This window comes from Arxiozyma heterogenica (genome assembly GCF_036370985.1).
Source record: "Arxiozyma heterogenica strain weizmannii chromosome Unknown scaffold_18, whole genome shotgun sequence".
Taxonomy (NCBI): Eukaryota; Fungi; Ascomycota; class Saccharomycetes; order Saccharomycetales; family Saccharomycetaceae; genus Arxiozyma; species Arxiozyma heterogenica.
In genome coordinates this window covers 828,558-843,631 of record NW_027042671.1, presented here as the reverse complement: position 1 = coordinate 843,631, position 15,074 = coordinate 828,558, and the positions used below count along the sequence as shown (strand labels likewise).

At 29.5% G+C, this 15,074-nt stretch overlaps 4 protein-coding genes across 4 annotated transcripts; 1 reads left to right on the top strand and 3 right to left on the bottom strand.

Moving 5' to 3' along the window:
- Window positions 1-345: 345 nt before the first annotated feature.
- Window positions 346-606, bottom strand: TMA10 (Tma10p; the record flags this gene model as incomplete). The annotated part of the gene is made up of 1 exon (XM_064858777.1): window positions 346-606. The coding sequence occupies one exon, from the start codon at window positions 604-606 to the stop codon at window positions 346-348; it is 261 nt and encodes an 86-aa protein (XP_064714600.1).
- A 1,705-nt stretch (window positions 607-2,311) lies between these two features.
- Window positions 2,312-6,025, bottom strand: PWA37_002177 (Zn(II)2Cys6 transcription factor; the record flags this gene model as incomplete). Its single annotated transcript, XM_064858776.1, has 1 exon — window positions 2,312-6,025. The coding sequence occupies one exon, from the start codon at window positions 6,023-6,025 to the stop codon at window positions 2,312-2,314; it is 3,714 nt and encodes a 1,237-aa protein (XP_064714599.1).
- A 1,176-nt stretch (window positions 6,026-7,201) lies between these two features.
- On the top strand, window positions 7,202-7,810 carry FAR7 (Far7p; the record flags this gene model as incomplete). Its single annotated transcript, XM_064858775.1, has 1 exon — window positions 7,202-7,810. One exon carries the CDS (start codon window positions 7,202-7,204, stop codon window positions 7,808-7,810), a length of 609 nt encoding a protein of 202 aa, XP_064714598.1.
- A 332-nt stretch (window positions 7,811-8,142) lies between these two features.
- Window positions 8,143-9,186, bottom strand: YFH7 (Yfh7p; the record flags this gene model as incomplete). Its single annotated transcript, XM_064858774.1, has 1 exon — window positions 8,143-9,186. The coding sequence occupies one exon, from the start codon at window positions 9,184-9,186 to the stop codon at window positions 8,143-8,145; it is 1,044 nt and encodes a 347-aa protein (XP_064714597.1).
- Window positions 9,187-15,074: the final 5,888 nt, after the last annotated feature.

Genomic DNA, 15,074 nt, shown 5'->3' with positions numbered 1-15,074 from the left:
ATGTAATTACAAAAACATATGAATAGAGGTAAGTTACAAAATGAAAATCACAACAATAAAAAGATTCAAATGAGACGAAGATAAAAAATATAATTGTCAACAATAAAAGAGATAAAGAATATTAAATTGCAATAGTCCTAATATACGCATACATAAAACAGAGAAGACAACAAAAAAAACAATAAAAACAATAATGAAAAACAATATGATATTTTTTATTTTATAAATCTCATTAAAATCATTAAAAAAATGAAAGTTCATATACAATCACTAATAAAATAATATTAAAAAAAAATGCAATAATAATGCAAAATAGAAAAAATATTACAATGCTACATAAATTTTCTAATCATGTGTATTTTGAACATCTGATAATCTCCTTTCGTTTCTTTGGGTGTTGGAACCACGTCTCTGTTTATTGAACACTGGTGGAATCTCGCCAGAATTAATTAGATCATTAATTTCATCACCTGCAGTCCCCCAATTAGACTTACCAGAACCACCCTTCTTAACATTATTTGGAGATTCGCCAAAATTACCCGACTTAGTGAAGTACTTTGGATCAGCTTGTGCTTCTCTAACAGTCCATTTATTTGTTCTTGCCATTGTATCTTTTTTTAGTAAAGTTTTATATTTATAAATTAAAGAATAATTAAACTGCAATGCTTGTTCGAAAATTCGATTATTTGTTCTATTTTTTTTCTAGTTTTCCTCTAGTAAGAAATAGAATATATTAATATGTATAATAAACACAATTACTTGTTTGGTCTTTTCTGGAATGGGGAAAAGTCTTATTGAAAGCGGTAGTAAAACCTAATAAAGACGTGAGGAGAGTTTAAGATGGCGAGACATGGTATGAGGTCAACGAAACTCCACCCTTATATATGTTTTCTAGTTGTTAATAAATGCACCATGCACAAGATACTAAGACTCAGGAGAGGAAGAGGGAAGGGAGGGGGGTGAGTGGCTGAGAAGAACAAGGGGCTAAAGCCAGAAAGATCAGGAGAGGAGAGAAATGGCTTATAGAAAAGGGAGGAGGGGAAAAATGGTGTGTGCTTGTGTGTTTGTGTTATGTTTTGTTGTGCATTGCTTAAACTGTTAGTTATTCATAATGAAACCAGGTTTCCCCACTTTAAAATAATATTAGGTCATTGTTTCTTTGTTTTTTTTTCTCTAAGCAGAGGATAGCGCCGTGCAAGGGGTTTCCTTTTTTTTTTCCCCCTTATAGTGGAGTTTGGTTTTCTTAATCCGAAGCTCAATAATAAGATCTAAAAAAAAATGGGATTTTAAAATCAAATACAGTGTAAATAGAAAAAAAAAAAGTTGTGATGAAAAAACGCTATATACAACCCTTGTGCCTTGTATCCTTTAGAAGAATTATTTTGCAATTTGAAAAACTGTACCCTAGTTTGTGTTTTTAGTACAAAAAAAAATAAAAATAAAATAAAATTGCTTTGGATACCTTCTAATGAATAATATATTATAAACTAGATATACATCGCATATTTTTATCTTTAAAAAAAAAAGAAAAGAAAAGAAAATAGTTGGTATATCCTTACTAACCTACGTCTTAGTTAGACAAAAAAATATAAATCAACTATCTCATCACTTAGATAAAAAGCTTCAAGAAGAAGGATCTTTTTTTTTTGCCGAGTTGCAAAATTATACTCAAAACCCTATCTTATGAGAAAAAAAGTAAGTTTAATAATCAAACTGTCGTAATTGTTCACCATAGAAAATATTTAGATCCTAGATTAAAACAATTTTTTTTCCAAAATTGTCTCGCTTTTCTTTTTGTTTTTTTTATCAATAGATGTTCTTCGAGAAACTTCTATGGATTTCATTATTTTTAACTAAAGCGACTTTTTTATTTTGCTGAAATAGGTCTTATTTCAGTTTTCAAGAGAGGCAAAAACGCATAACGATATATGATATTGCTCTTTATTTAAGGGAAAAAAAGAGCATTTCTTTGACAACTTGTTATTTCCAGTCTTAGAATAATAATTCTCCTGCATTTGCTTGTAATGATTTCTATTATAATGACTTTCTTTATGATATACGAAATGTAGAATAAAGAAAAAAATTCAAAGACGCTTCTTTATTTTCTTTGTTTTTTTTTTTTGTGTATGTGTGTGCTTTATCAAAATAAGGAAGGTTAAAAATAATCATGCTAATAAACTAAAGATAACACAGTAAAGCCAAGTGAATATTTATTTAAATGGGTCATTTATCAACAGAAGAAAAGAACTAGAAAAAATAAAAAAAAAATGTTTTCTTCATTAAGAAGTACTAGTAAGTACTTTCACATTAATTATAAAAAGTCAACTGAGTTATCATTCCAGAGGGATTTGTATAAATCGTTAAGATCCGTGTTGTTCACAAATTCTTCTAATGTACCAAAATTGTAAGCCGAACTGTTCAACGAAGGCTGCATCAATAGTTGATTATTGTTTGTCGCTATATTATTATGATTCTCTTGTTCTGCAATTACTGTAGAATTAGTCTTTGATATTTGTGAAGATGGAATTGGTACTTTTGAAAACATAATATCATCCTGACTGTATGTGTTATTAATTGTTGTTGTTGCCGTGGGATATGTACTCTTGTTATTATCATGGTGGTTATTATCCTGGCTAATATCATGTTGTGGATGCAACGGTATATCATTCTTGTTTTTTACGTTATCAACATTATTATTTAGTTGCTGTAGTGGTCTTTCCATATTTAAAAGTGTAGTATTATTCATGGATATGGCTGATACATTATTTGGTAAATCTTTGGAATTACTCAATGAATTTGGAGAACAGCCTTCAAATGTTTTAGTATTATTAAATACATTTAATGTAGTTGGGTTGTTTCTCATTGATATCTTGTTCCCCTCAGAATCATGTAATACAGACGGTGGATATACATTTATTGGAACTTGAGAATCTTGTCGGTTACTACCTTTATTCATACTTGAGTCATTTTTAATAGAATTTGTTTGTTTAATAAATTTTGAATTTATGTACTCGGTGTTCTTCAAATTATGACTATACGTACCATTTATTACTTGTTGCATATTCAAATGAAATCCGTTTTCTTGAACTGGTGCTAGTATAAATTTAAACGCATATGAATCATGATCCATAAAGACATCAATTAATGTTACAATATCAGTGGGTTCATTTCTTGATTTTAATATATGTTCTACTCTATTCTTTAAAGTGGCAAGTTTAACATTATTCTTAACCATATAGTGTAATAACAACATTCTTATCAAAATTGCTATCAAAGAAAAAGAACGACCGTACTTTTTTACAGTCTGACTTTGGCTAATACTCTTATTAACCATACATAATTCATCAAAACCTTCTGAAAATACCAACACACTATTAAAAATTTTCAATAAATTAATTATATCATCTTCTGTAGTGAAATTATATTTATCACTCATACTATGACATGCAAGTACAAAAGTGAAGCAATAAAATTCAAACAATCTCCACATCTCGTAACGTATTTCTAACTCCATTAAAAACTTTGATGTTCTATTAAATATTTTATGTATTTCCTTATGATAATGTAATAATCTACTCTTTGTAATATTTGTTTTTGGTTTATGCATCAATCGACTAGTTAGTGAGCAACAAGATTTTACAATTAATGTAGAATATAGCGAATATAATACCACATACTCATTTGCCTCGAACTTATCGTCATATGGAAGAGCATTATTAATATCAACCCTGGGTGTTGCTGCAATTTCAAAAAGCTTTATTGTGTGTTTTTTAATTCGTTCTAACCGTTTCTTGGTAAATTCATAATATTCATGTATTTCATTCAAATACTTTTCACGAATACTTTGTGGCAATGCAACATTTTTGATTGAAGTATACTTATCACTAAACATGACCTTAACATACAGGTCACTTAATACTTGAGACATGGCACATTTACCATAAGTTTTTAAATCTTTTACTGACATGTTTTTAAATATCTCTCCATCAGGTTCAAATGTTAGCATTCTTGATAAAAAATCAGCATGGTCTACAAATCCCACATGTCGCATAGGTTCTGGTAATAAGCAGTTTACTTTATCATCATTAATTCCTGACATAAAACCACGTTTCATTGAAAACATTTTTTCGTGTTCGTATAATTTCCACCACGCAACACGCCTTCTTTCAGCTAAAGCTTCATCAAGATTAACATAATACTCCCAGCGATGTAAACCAATTTTATGGGCAGAATCTAATGCCACAGATAAAATCTTTTCATACCCATAGTCATGTTCAATTTCAAATTGATTATCTAAAAACATTAACAATAGTTCTATGTAGTCCAGTGAATTATATTCATCTAGATGGTATAATGTGGCATTGTAATATGAGTAACAAAGGGTCACTAGAAGATCTTGTAATTCACAAAAATTTATTAACTGATCCAGATAAGCTCCTATTTTGGCTAGAGCTAAATTCGAATTTTTAGATACAATCTTCATGGTCATTTTTTCAAATTCAATCCTATACAATTCATACATCTTCAGTACAGTTCTAAACATATCCAAATCATGGTCCAAAAGTTTTAATAAATCTTCATTTGATACACCTGTAACCACTTCGGTAAAAGGTTGTGGAAATTTATTTATTATCATGTGAACCAGATCTTTTCTACTGTGATTAATGGTTGAGTTATAAGAATTTCTACAATTTCTTTCTAAATAATTTCCTAGAGGATTAGCAACAGAAATTACAACTTCATTAAGATGTAAACAACACATATCATAAAATCGTAACAAAATGTATACAGTGGCCTTCATCTTAGCTTGTGTATCCTTATTCTTAACAGTTGCATATTGTTGGACTAATGAACCTACACCACGGAGAGATAATGCATCCACGGGTGAATACATTCCAAAAAGTTCATCTACAAGGGGTAAGTGTTGAAGAAAACTTTGTTGTTGTAAAATTACCACATTATTTACATTTTCTAGATTCGATGGTTGCTCATCAGCAGATTTTCCTGGTTTATCAGTAGTATGATTTGACATTTTATTGGACACAACTTTTATGTTAAAGTTTCCAAGTGTATTTAATGAAGCAAATTCGCCAAGATATATTATATTTCTATATTTGTTCTTCATTAACTTAGTTTCAACAGATTTAGAATCCTTAAATTGGTCTAACTTATTAAAATCAATGCTAGGTTTCCAACTAAGTATGAATGTGTCTAGTTTTTCCTTAGTCTCTTTGATAATTTTTTTGAGAACATCATTAGGATTATTGATAGACTCCATCTGGCTGATAGCTTCAACTAAGGATATATATTCTGGTTGACTTTCCAAGTCATCAAAATATAATCCATTATCTTCAAAAAGTGGTTCATTTATATTTAAAACTTTTTTTGGTTTTTTATTTTTTCTTTTTTTTGTTACAGTATCATCATTATTATCATGTTTGTTCTTTGAGGACGATGAATCATTGGATAATCCATTTTGTAGCTTTTGCAATTGCGGTGATATATTCATCTCAATCCTTGAGTTACTACTATTCAAGCTTGTGTCTTGATATAATGGTAGTGATGGAGCTAAATTGGAATTAATATTGTGTAATTGGGATATCTGTTTTCGGAATTGGGGTAAGGGAGCCTCATCTTGGATATCATGACTCAATAAAGATGAAACACTTGTTTTGCTTTCAGCTATACTCTGTACAGATACAGTTTTACTAATAATATTATCATTACTATTACTACTATCGTTACTAATAGTAGTAGTAGGTGTTCTATTTACAGTAGTAATAGTAGTAGGATAAAGAGGCGAAGGAGTAGAATTATTATCGGTATTATTTTTTGTATTATTAGATTTGGATTCAGGAAATTGTTTAGGTTTATCTATGTATTCACATGGACACTTGTACGCTGCACAATTTGTACATGGATTAGTTCCAGTGCATTTAATTTTCCTTCGTCTGCAATTAGCACATGCCTTGCTAACTTTTCTTCTTTTGATAACTTTTGTAGTTGATTTGTGTGTATTGTCCATTATATCTTATTAATCTCAAATTCTTAGTAGTAGATTTATTTAATTTATTGATGCGATTAAGATATTAGCCTCTGTTTCTTATCCTAGGTTACGAGATATAAATATATGATTTTAATAGGATTCATATAATTTTGTCAAAGTTCAAAACTTTCGAAAAAATAAAATAAAAGTAAAAATAAAAAAGAATACTAAAAAGTATTAAGCCTCTATGAAATTGGGTGCCACAACTAAATTATTGACACCTTTCCAATATGTTAGTTGTAATTACTCTGAAATGTATAAACACATATATTCTCAAAAGTTTATAATCCTGTTTAGAGAGTTTATTGATTTCTCAGAGACTATCGAGTACTCAGCGCCTTAGTTCTTTCGACTCCTTTGTAGTAGTATGTAGATTGCTTTTATAATAAGTTCACACACCACAGAATTTTTTGTTTCTATGTCCTTTGTTCTTTGTTCTTTTTACTATTCTCTTTTTTTTTCTTTCTGCCACAAAATATGGCGAAATCTTATTCTAAAAATTAGTCATGCAGCTGAGTAATCCAGACTCGATTTCATTATTAAATCATAAAAATTTTATATTGTATAAATGACCGTACATCATTCATTGTGTAACATAAATAAATATATATACGACTTTATTGCATTAAAGTTGTTTGGTGATATAATTTGTCCAATAGGGAAAGGTATGCTTCTTACTATTGAAGATAATCACAAATTTCTAGAAAACTTTTATAATATGCATTTAGATTTCTATGTATTGTTTGCTTTTTTTTGTTTTAGAGTACTATAAATCTTAGTTATTTCCTTACAATCATGCTTGGCTGCTAAAGTTTATTGAAGCTTCAACAGGTTATCTTATAGGAAAGCTGTAAAAGATTATTCTTTGATGATGACTACAATTAGTATCAATAAGTCATTTCGTACATTGTGATGAAGAAAATAGTTAAGGCATATAAATAGGTACTACCTATCTCGAAAATAAAGAGAGTTGATTCAAGAAAAAAGAAAAATGGTTTTGCTGGTTTAAAGCATATCAAGACAAATAGTTAGATATTTTCTTATGGTGGTAATAATATTTACGAAGAAATGTGAAAGGACTTAAGGTATTCAATTATTTTATTCGAATAATAAATTTTTTTAGGTGCTTAAAATTTACTAATACAATTCTGAAGTATGTCATCTAATCAAAGCAAGTTATACATGGGTCAGCAGAATGAGAATCTGAAATATTTGTATAATGTAATAAATGAACTTAAACAGCAAATTGAACTAAATCAAGCCAAAAAGGATTCCATTTTAGTAAACGTGGATATATTGTCTTCAATTATTAATAGAGATCCAAAGAAAACCCAAGAAAATATACGTAATGATATAGCTTTATTTGATTGTTTTTTAAATCGAAAATTAGATAGTCTCCAAAAAGGATTAGTTGATGAAATTAAAGATTCAAATTATAAAGGTTATCTTGAAAATCAAAATACACTGTTGAATGAGTTACTGTTACAACAGAGAAAATTTACATCCCATTCTGTAAATATATTGAAACAGAATGAAGATGATCTATCTTCGGTTATTGATTTTTTAAGAAATGACTTCATACATCACCAAAAAGATGTATTAAATGATACAAGGCATCAGTTCCAAAACGTTCATACAAAATATGAAGATTTAGAATTTGAAGGATACATGGCAAACATCAAAAATTTGCAAATGGTATTTGATATTATTTCATTGTATAAAATAATTATTGCAATCTTAGGAGATGATTCTCCTCTTTCGTGAAAACCCAGAGGAAACCCGGTCTTGAAAGATTATATGATAGTATTATTGTCAATATATTGAAGAAATGCAAAATAATAGATGGCATAAAAACAAATGTATTATTAAAATTTGGATCATCAATGAATCCAAAATCATCTTCTCTTTAATACCTATTTATGAAATAAATAATTCATAAGTTTCATTATTGTATTCTTTGACAACATATTTAAAATAAATTTCTCCTTCCAATATATAGATTTCAGAAGATTTGGTACTCTATTGTTGGAAAAAGTGACATAAAAAATCTTTCAATAACTATTAAGGTACAAGAAGTGATATAAATATATATATTTTTAGTCATTACGAATAATTTTGAGATTTTCAATACCTTCTTTGCTTTTTTCGACTAAAAGTGCATTTAGACGATCATTGGCACAAAACTTTTCCTTCCCTTCTTCAACTGTATTAACAAGTCCACTCTCTAAATGTCTTTTAGCAACTCTTAGTTCCGTTACGTTAAGATCAATATCTATGTAATAAGATATAATAGCATCAGACTCTTTTAATATAGGATATATAGACTTCCAATTTTCATCTTTATGAAATAAATATAATCCTTCTAAAATGATTATTCTGGTTGAATTAGAGATACAATATGCATTTTGAGTGGGATCTTTTAAAGAATGATCAAATCCAGGGATATAAATACTGGGAATATCCTCTCTTGAAGATTGAATGGCTTTTTCAAATATATTAAGGTTCTCTTTGACATTGTTTGGTCTTAATGTCATTGTTTTCTTTATAATTTTGATTAATTGCAAAAAGTTATTACTGTCAAATGTTTGGGGGGACCCACGTCTTTTATAGGCTTGAACAGGATCTGCGACTTGATCAAGACAGTGGCGTGATAAATGAAAACCATCCATTGGAATAACTTCAGCAAACTTTTGCAGTTTTTTACATGTCTCCTCCGATGGTGAAAGAATCAATTTCATTGCGTTTGGAGTGCCACCTCTTCCAAGCACCATAGTATTGTTAACACTAGTGATTTTTTTAGGTTTAAAACTGTAATCTTCAACTAGAAATGGAAATATGCCTTTGTTTTCATTCAAAGTTTGTTTCAAGTCATCACTCGCCTCTTCCATACCTTCGAGCATATAATTGAGTACAGACTGTGTCTTTCTGCTATCTTTTTTTGGTTGTGTATGTAAAGATAAAGCATGTTCTTTTTCAGTTTGAGAATATTTTTTATTAATGTTATCTCTTAACTTATTGGCAATTGTTGACTTGCCAGAGCCAGGAGGTCCAACAATGAGTACACAAATTCTGTAATTAGTTTGGAATTTGTTTTCGTAGAAATTTAAAATTTCATCGGTTATATACTTAATATCTACCATTGTAGGTGAGTATACTTTTGAAATTATAAATGTTGTAACCAATATAAGTGCTATTTATTGATAATTCTATACCTTTTGCATATCGGTTAAGTAGGGAAAGTAAAGAGACTTAAACTTAGCTCAAAAGATTTAACTTCTATGTGATACTTTTTTAAAAAAGTGGAGAAAAAAAACTATTTTAGACTTTTAACAAAAAACGCTATTGCTTGATTATTTCATATTTATTTCTGAAAACATCTAAAATTTTCTGAAAAAAACAAGCAAGAACATCTTGTAATATACTAATGACAATAACAATTTCCTTTATTACATACAAGAATTATTCTCAGATTATTTCTATCTTGCAATATACTACATGCTCTCAATAAAAGAGGGGGGAAATGTTGCCCTCCGAAATCCCCAATTGCCAATTTGCTAATAAAATATCGTTTCTATTATATATCTCTCTTCATCTAAACCTCACTATTTACATATATGTTCCATACTAAATCACAATTGTGCACTGGTGTATAAATAACTCAACCTTACCTACTTTGCTTACTTTCATATTAAAATATCTCTTTTCTTTCAAATGGGGAAAAAGTAAAATAAAATAAAAATAAACAATTTTTCTGTAAGATTTTTAAATCCCAAACCCTCATTAGGGTTACTCACATATATGTCGTACATTACTATGTTCTCATAAAAATTTCGCCATATCATTATGTCTAAAGTATTTGGTATGCTATTTGAACAAGCTTATTTTGACTAGAGTCAGACGTATCTTCACATTTAAACAGAAACTTTTGATGACAGTCGGATTTATTATTCTATAAAATAATTAATGTGGACTTGGTGTGATAAATTGTCAGTCAGTTCGAATATAGTTAGAAATAAAACCTTGAGTATTATAATAATATGTAAGAGTAAGATGTATGTAAATATACCGATATTACAATGAAAGGAAAAAGAAAATTAAGGTCAAGATTAAAGAAAATAAAGGTCAAGATTAAAGAAAATAAAATACTTTTCAAGATGTGAGGTCTTATTTGGAAAGCCGATGTTTGTTTACTCTTAGTTGGATTATATATATAAATATATATAGGTATAGGTAAGACTAAAACTAAACACAAACAATAATATGATTTAGGGATTATCAAAACTGGAAGCAGATTTATCTTGCATCTTGTAACTAGTAAAATTAGCCGCCGAGTAATATCTTTTTAAAGTGAACAAAAATGAACAGAAATAGTAACTTTTCCTTTATTGTAACCACTTTTTATTTTGTTCCCTTTGTTTACATAATTCCCAAAATGGAAGGGGTTCATTCATGTGTTTTATTTGATTAATAGCTTAAAGTGCAATGTCTGTTTTCTAATTTTAGACACAAAATTTTGCCCTATTCAAAATCAACATTCAAAAACAAATCTAAAAATACTGGCTAGAAGCCTTAAAAAAATCATTTGTTCAAATTACTGAGAACCACATAACAACTTAAGGGTACAATTACAGTAGACTCTACATATAACTAATTAAACATTTAAAAGTCAACTAATCATACAGGATGGAATAACAAACGTAATAACTTTTGTTCTATCCAAAATAGCTTGTTAAGATTCTTAAAAGAAAAAAGAAAAAAAAAAAGAAGAATAAAGTAACTTTATAGCAAGCTTTTCTTAATGGTGTAAACTCTTATAGCTGTAGACAAAAACAAACTCTTCAATCCCAAATTTCTCTTATCTTTGTCGCAAAATTGCTGCTATCATTACTGTTTTCTCTGGCATAATAAAAAACAATATGTGTTTTTTAAAAGTAATACGGTTACAAACCACATTTCCCATTCTTCTTTTTTACCCTCCCTGATTCTGTGTCTTTTCTTTTTAAAATGCAATAAAAGCAAAAATCATTATTTTGTCGTTGAGCACTCCATTTTGTGTCACTTCTTCAATATTACGGGAAAACACTGACATTAATTTTTTTTATTTTTAAAAAAAAGAAAGAGACACAAAATAATATTTAAAGGAATAGGTGTTTACTCTATACACATTTTCTTCCAAAAGGTACAAAGAAACCAGTCCAATAGCTCCTGTCACACCCAACCAATAAGTGAACATGTCCAACATCTATTAGAAAACAAAAGTGGAAGGGAAAAAGTAAATTAATTTTGAAAATATATAACATGTCAGAATGATCACAAAGAAAAAGATTGAAAAAAAAGAATTTCTCAGTTTGATTCTAAAATAATGAAATAATGGAGATAATAATACATAGCTTGATCTGTGAAGCTGATAGTGGAAATGTTAAAAGAACAATTGTTCTCCTTTATACTAAAAAAAGTGGTGGGCTACGACCTGTAGCTAAGAGACATACCCAAAAATCCAGTCTAGGAGAATTAGAAACGTTGACAGTGACCTTATAGAGGATTCCATTTCTTACATGAAAGAATCAACGAGAGTGGGTGGTTCATGTGAGTGCTAGGAATTCAACCAAAGGGACCCGTCTATTTACAGAAAAACTAAGTTGGAGGGACTGTGTTAGGATAGCGTATTCTAATGGCATAGTAGTTCTTGTATATCCAGTGGTGTTACCACATGTGGTAAAAAGATCCGTTAAGATGAGTGAATATCTCCCAAGGGATTAGGACACATTACTTTACAATACTAACAGACATACGATAATAATATTAATACTAATACTCAATAGCAGTCATGGCAAAAATGTTTTGTAGATGGGTGGATACAAGCCCTTATTATCCTGATATAATGAATACTGACAATATAGGTCATATATATATATATATATGCTGTGACATATATGCAACCAACAAGTGAGAATGATACTAGCAAGTGCAGACTTTTTATATATTTTATTACTAGAGAATTTTCGGAGATTTTTTTACCCTTTTATTGTTTAATTTTATTCAATTCCATTACTATTCCAAGAGAGTGAATACAATAGGATCTGTGGATTGCCATTATGCAAGTTCAAGACTATTGTTAACCCAAATTTAGGATTTGAGGAAGATATTTTTTATTAGTTGAATTTAGTTCTTGATTCCACTATTACTCATAAGGTGATAGTTTTACAGAGGCGCTTTTTTTTTACATGATTTCAGATTTTACAGTTGTAGTTGAATTTACAAGCCAAGAAATAGGAAAATGGTGTTTGAGATTTTTAATGGACAATTTTTCAGAGATAATAATTGACATAGGAATATTGGATTCTTGTTTGACTCGCGGCTCTCTTTGTCAGATGGAACTGGTGGTTCTATTCCTACCTGATCAAAATTTATTTTATTATTCGTAATAAAATATTGAACAAGTTGAAGATACTCCTAGGGCTTATAATTTGCACATCTTAATGGAACTGGTGGTTCTGTTCCTCTGGGTGGCATAACAAAAGTCAATTATATCTCGTAGTATTTTTTTTTTATGCTTCATGATCTAAGAGGCATACTTATGCTATAATGTATATCTGAATGATTGGTTGGTTAGTCAATGAACAACATCCTAAATCGTTTCCAATTCTCTCTCTTTTCATTTACCATCCCCTCCTCCATCTCTACTTTTTATTTTGATTTTTTTTTCATCTCTATTTTTTTTCTTCTATATCTCTCATATTATTAATTCTCTAGTCCCAGTTTATCTAAATAGTGCACTGCTAAAATAAAATAAAAAAAAAAAAATGTTATAATAAAAAACAGTTATAACAAAAATGAAAATAAAAAAAAAGAAAAAAAAATATAGCCCGCTAAAAAAAAGTATCTCTCACACCTCAGTAATTCAATCCAAATTTTCTACTTCCATCCATTATGGCTACTCCACATTATTAACGCTATTTTACTTTTTCAATCTCATTATTAACCTCACTTTTTCTGTATTATTATCATCTAGCAATTTTCTTTTCGCTACTTTTTTATGTCTCTTATTCCTCTTTCCTAATCCCACTAACAATACATCCATTTTCTAATGTGTTGTCCATTGTCCATTGTATATTAACCTAGAACCTTAATTCGCTATCGTGTGATTGCTTTAGTGTCTTTTTCTCATCTTAACTAAGAAACATACAAAGAAAAAAAAAATAAAGAGCGCTCTTTTTTTTTCCTACCCTCCAACTTTTGTCCAGTTCGTTTACCTAATGTATGTTTCCTCCTCGCCTCATGATCTTTTTACTTTGTGTGATACCCATTGTATATACAAGAGCTCCTAAATCAAAGGAATGCTCTATCTTAATACCGTTCTTTTCTAACTTATTTTTTTTGTAAATAGATGTAGTGTTTTGATGGCTGGCCCGAGTATCTCATGTTGATCCATCTCAACTGTTTAAGGATTCGATACTTCTGGGAAGTGGACTTGTTCTCTACAGGGCTCTGTTCAAGGCTCCTGATTCTACCAATGGTGGTGAGGGTAATGATCATCTTAGGCAAACAGTCGTAGGAACGTAAATCTTTTTTCGTATTGGGGCTGTTTTCACACAACTCTGCTCTTCTTTTATGCATTGTCATCAAAATTGTGTAAATTATCAACAAATTCTACTGGGTTACGACGTTCTCGATATCCTATTCCTGTGACTTCCCTGTAATGTTTTATGTTTTTTGTACTTTCTTTTATTTAGTTTGTTCCATCTTTGCGTTCTATAAACGTTGGTCATATTTATTTTTTGATTGCTTGTTGCGGGTACTATTCGACTCACTCAACTCCGGGCGTGCATCTTGATTTCATCATGATTAATTGCAATTATCATCTGTACCTTTAGTACCCGATATCCAGGTTTTTTCTTTCTGGGTGCTGTAATATTCTTTATAGCTATCCTTCTATATAGTTTATGTGTATATTATCTAAAGGAACAACATGTCTGTTGCTAGGATGGACAAAAGTCATAGGACTGTGGTATCTTAGTTATCACTGCTTCCTAACTGCCTAGTAGCTGAATGATCCGGTGAAAGGGGGAGGGGGGAAATGTTGCCCTCCGAAATCCCCAATTGCCAATTTGCTAATAAAATATCGTTTCTATTATATATCTCTCTTCATCTAAACCTCACTATTTACATATATGTTCCATACTAAATCACAATTGTGCACTGGTGTATAAATAACTCAACCTTACCTACTTTGCTTACTTTCATATTAAAATATCTCTTTTCTTTCAAATGGGGAAAAAGTAAAATAAAATAAAAATAAACAATTTTTCTGTAAGATTTTTAAATCCCAAACCCTCATTAGGGTTACTCACATATATGTCGTACATTACTATGTTCTCATAAAAATTTCGCCATATCATGGTAGACGAGAAAAGGAAACATGGATAGTAGGGCGGATTATAAACATAATGTTGTTCGTGTTGTATAAAAAAAAAGGTAAATAGTTTGAAGACGTATATCACGTGATATAGGTGTATCGTATAGAATCGGTGATTATTGAAATTAGTGAGATTTTGGGACAGATGAATGTATGAAATCGAAAATTAATGATTTTTAAGGATGGATCATGTAGGAGGTCTTTTTAGCAGGTATGACAGAAATACATCATATAGAGAGCCTGCATTTTCTTGTTAATAGTGAATATCATGGAAATATACAGTTTTGTTAATTTATTTTGTAATAAATTTATATTTGGAACTTTACCCGCTTCTATTGATTTTCATAATAAAGTTTGTTAAAGGAAAAAAATAATAAAATAATTTAATGTTAGTATATGTTGTATATTAGTATATATGCTGTTAGTAATATTAAAAATTAGTAAGATAAATTTGTTATCAATTGATCATAGATATAAAGAAAATCATTATAAAAAAAATATAACCGAAAGAACAAAGCCAAAAGAACTTAAGTAAAATAAACGAATCTGCTTTTCAGGTTAATTATTCTAATATAGCTATAGGAGTTTCCCTTTCAAACCCACTATAAAAGT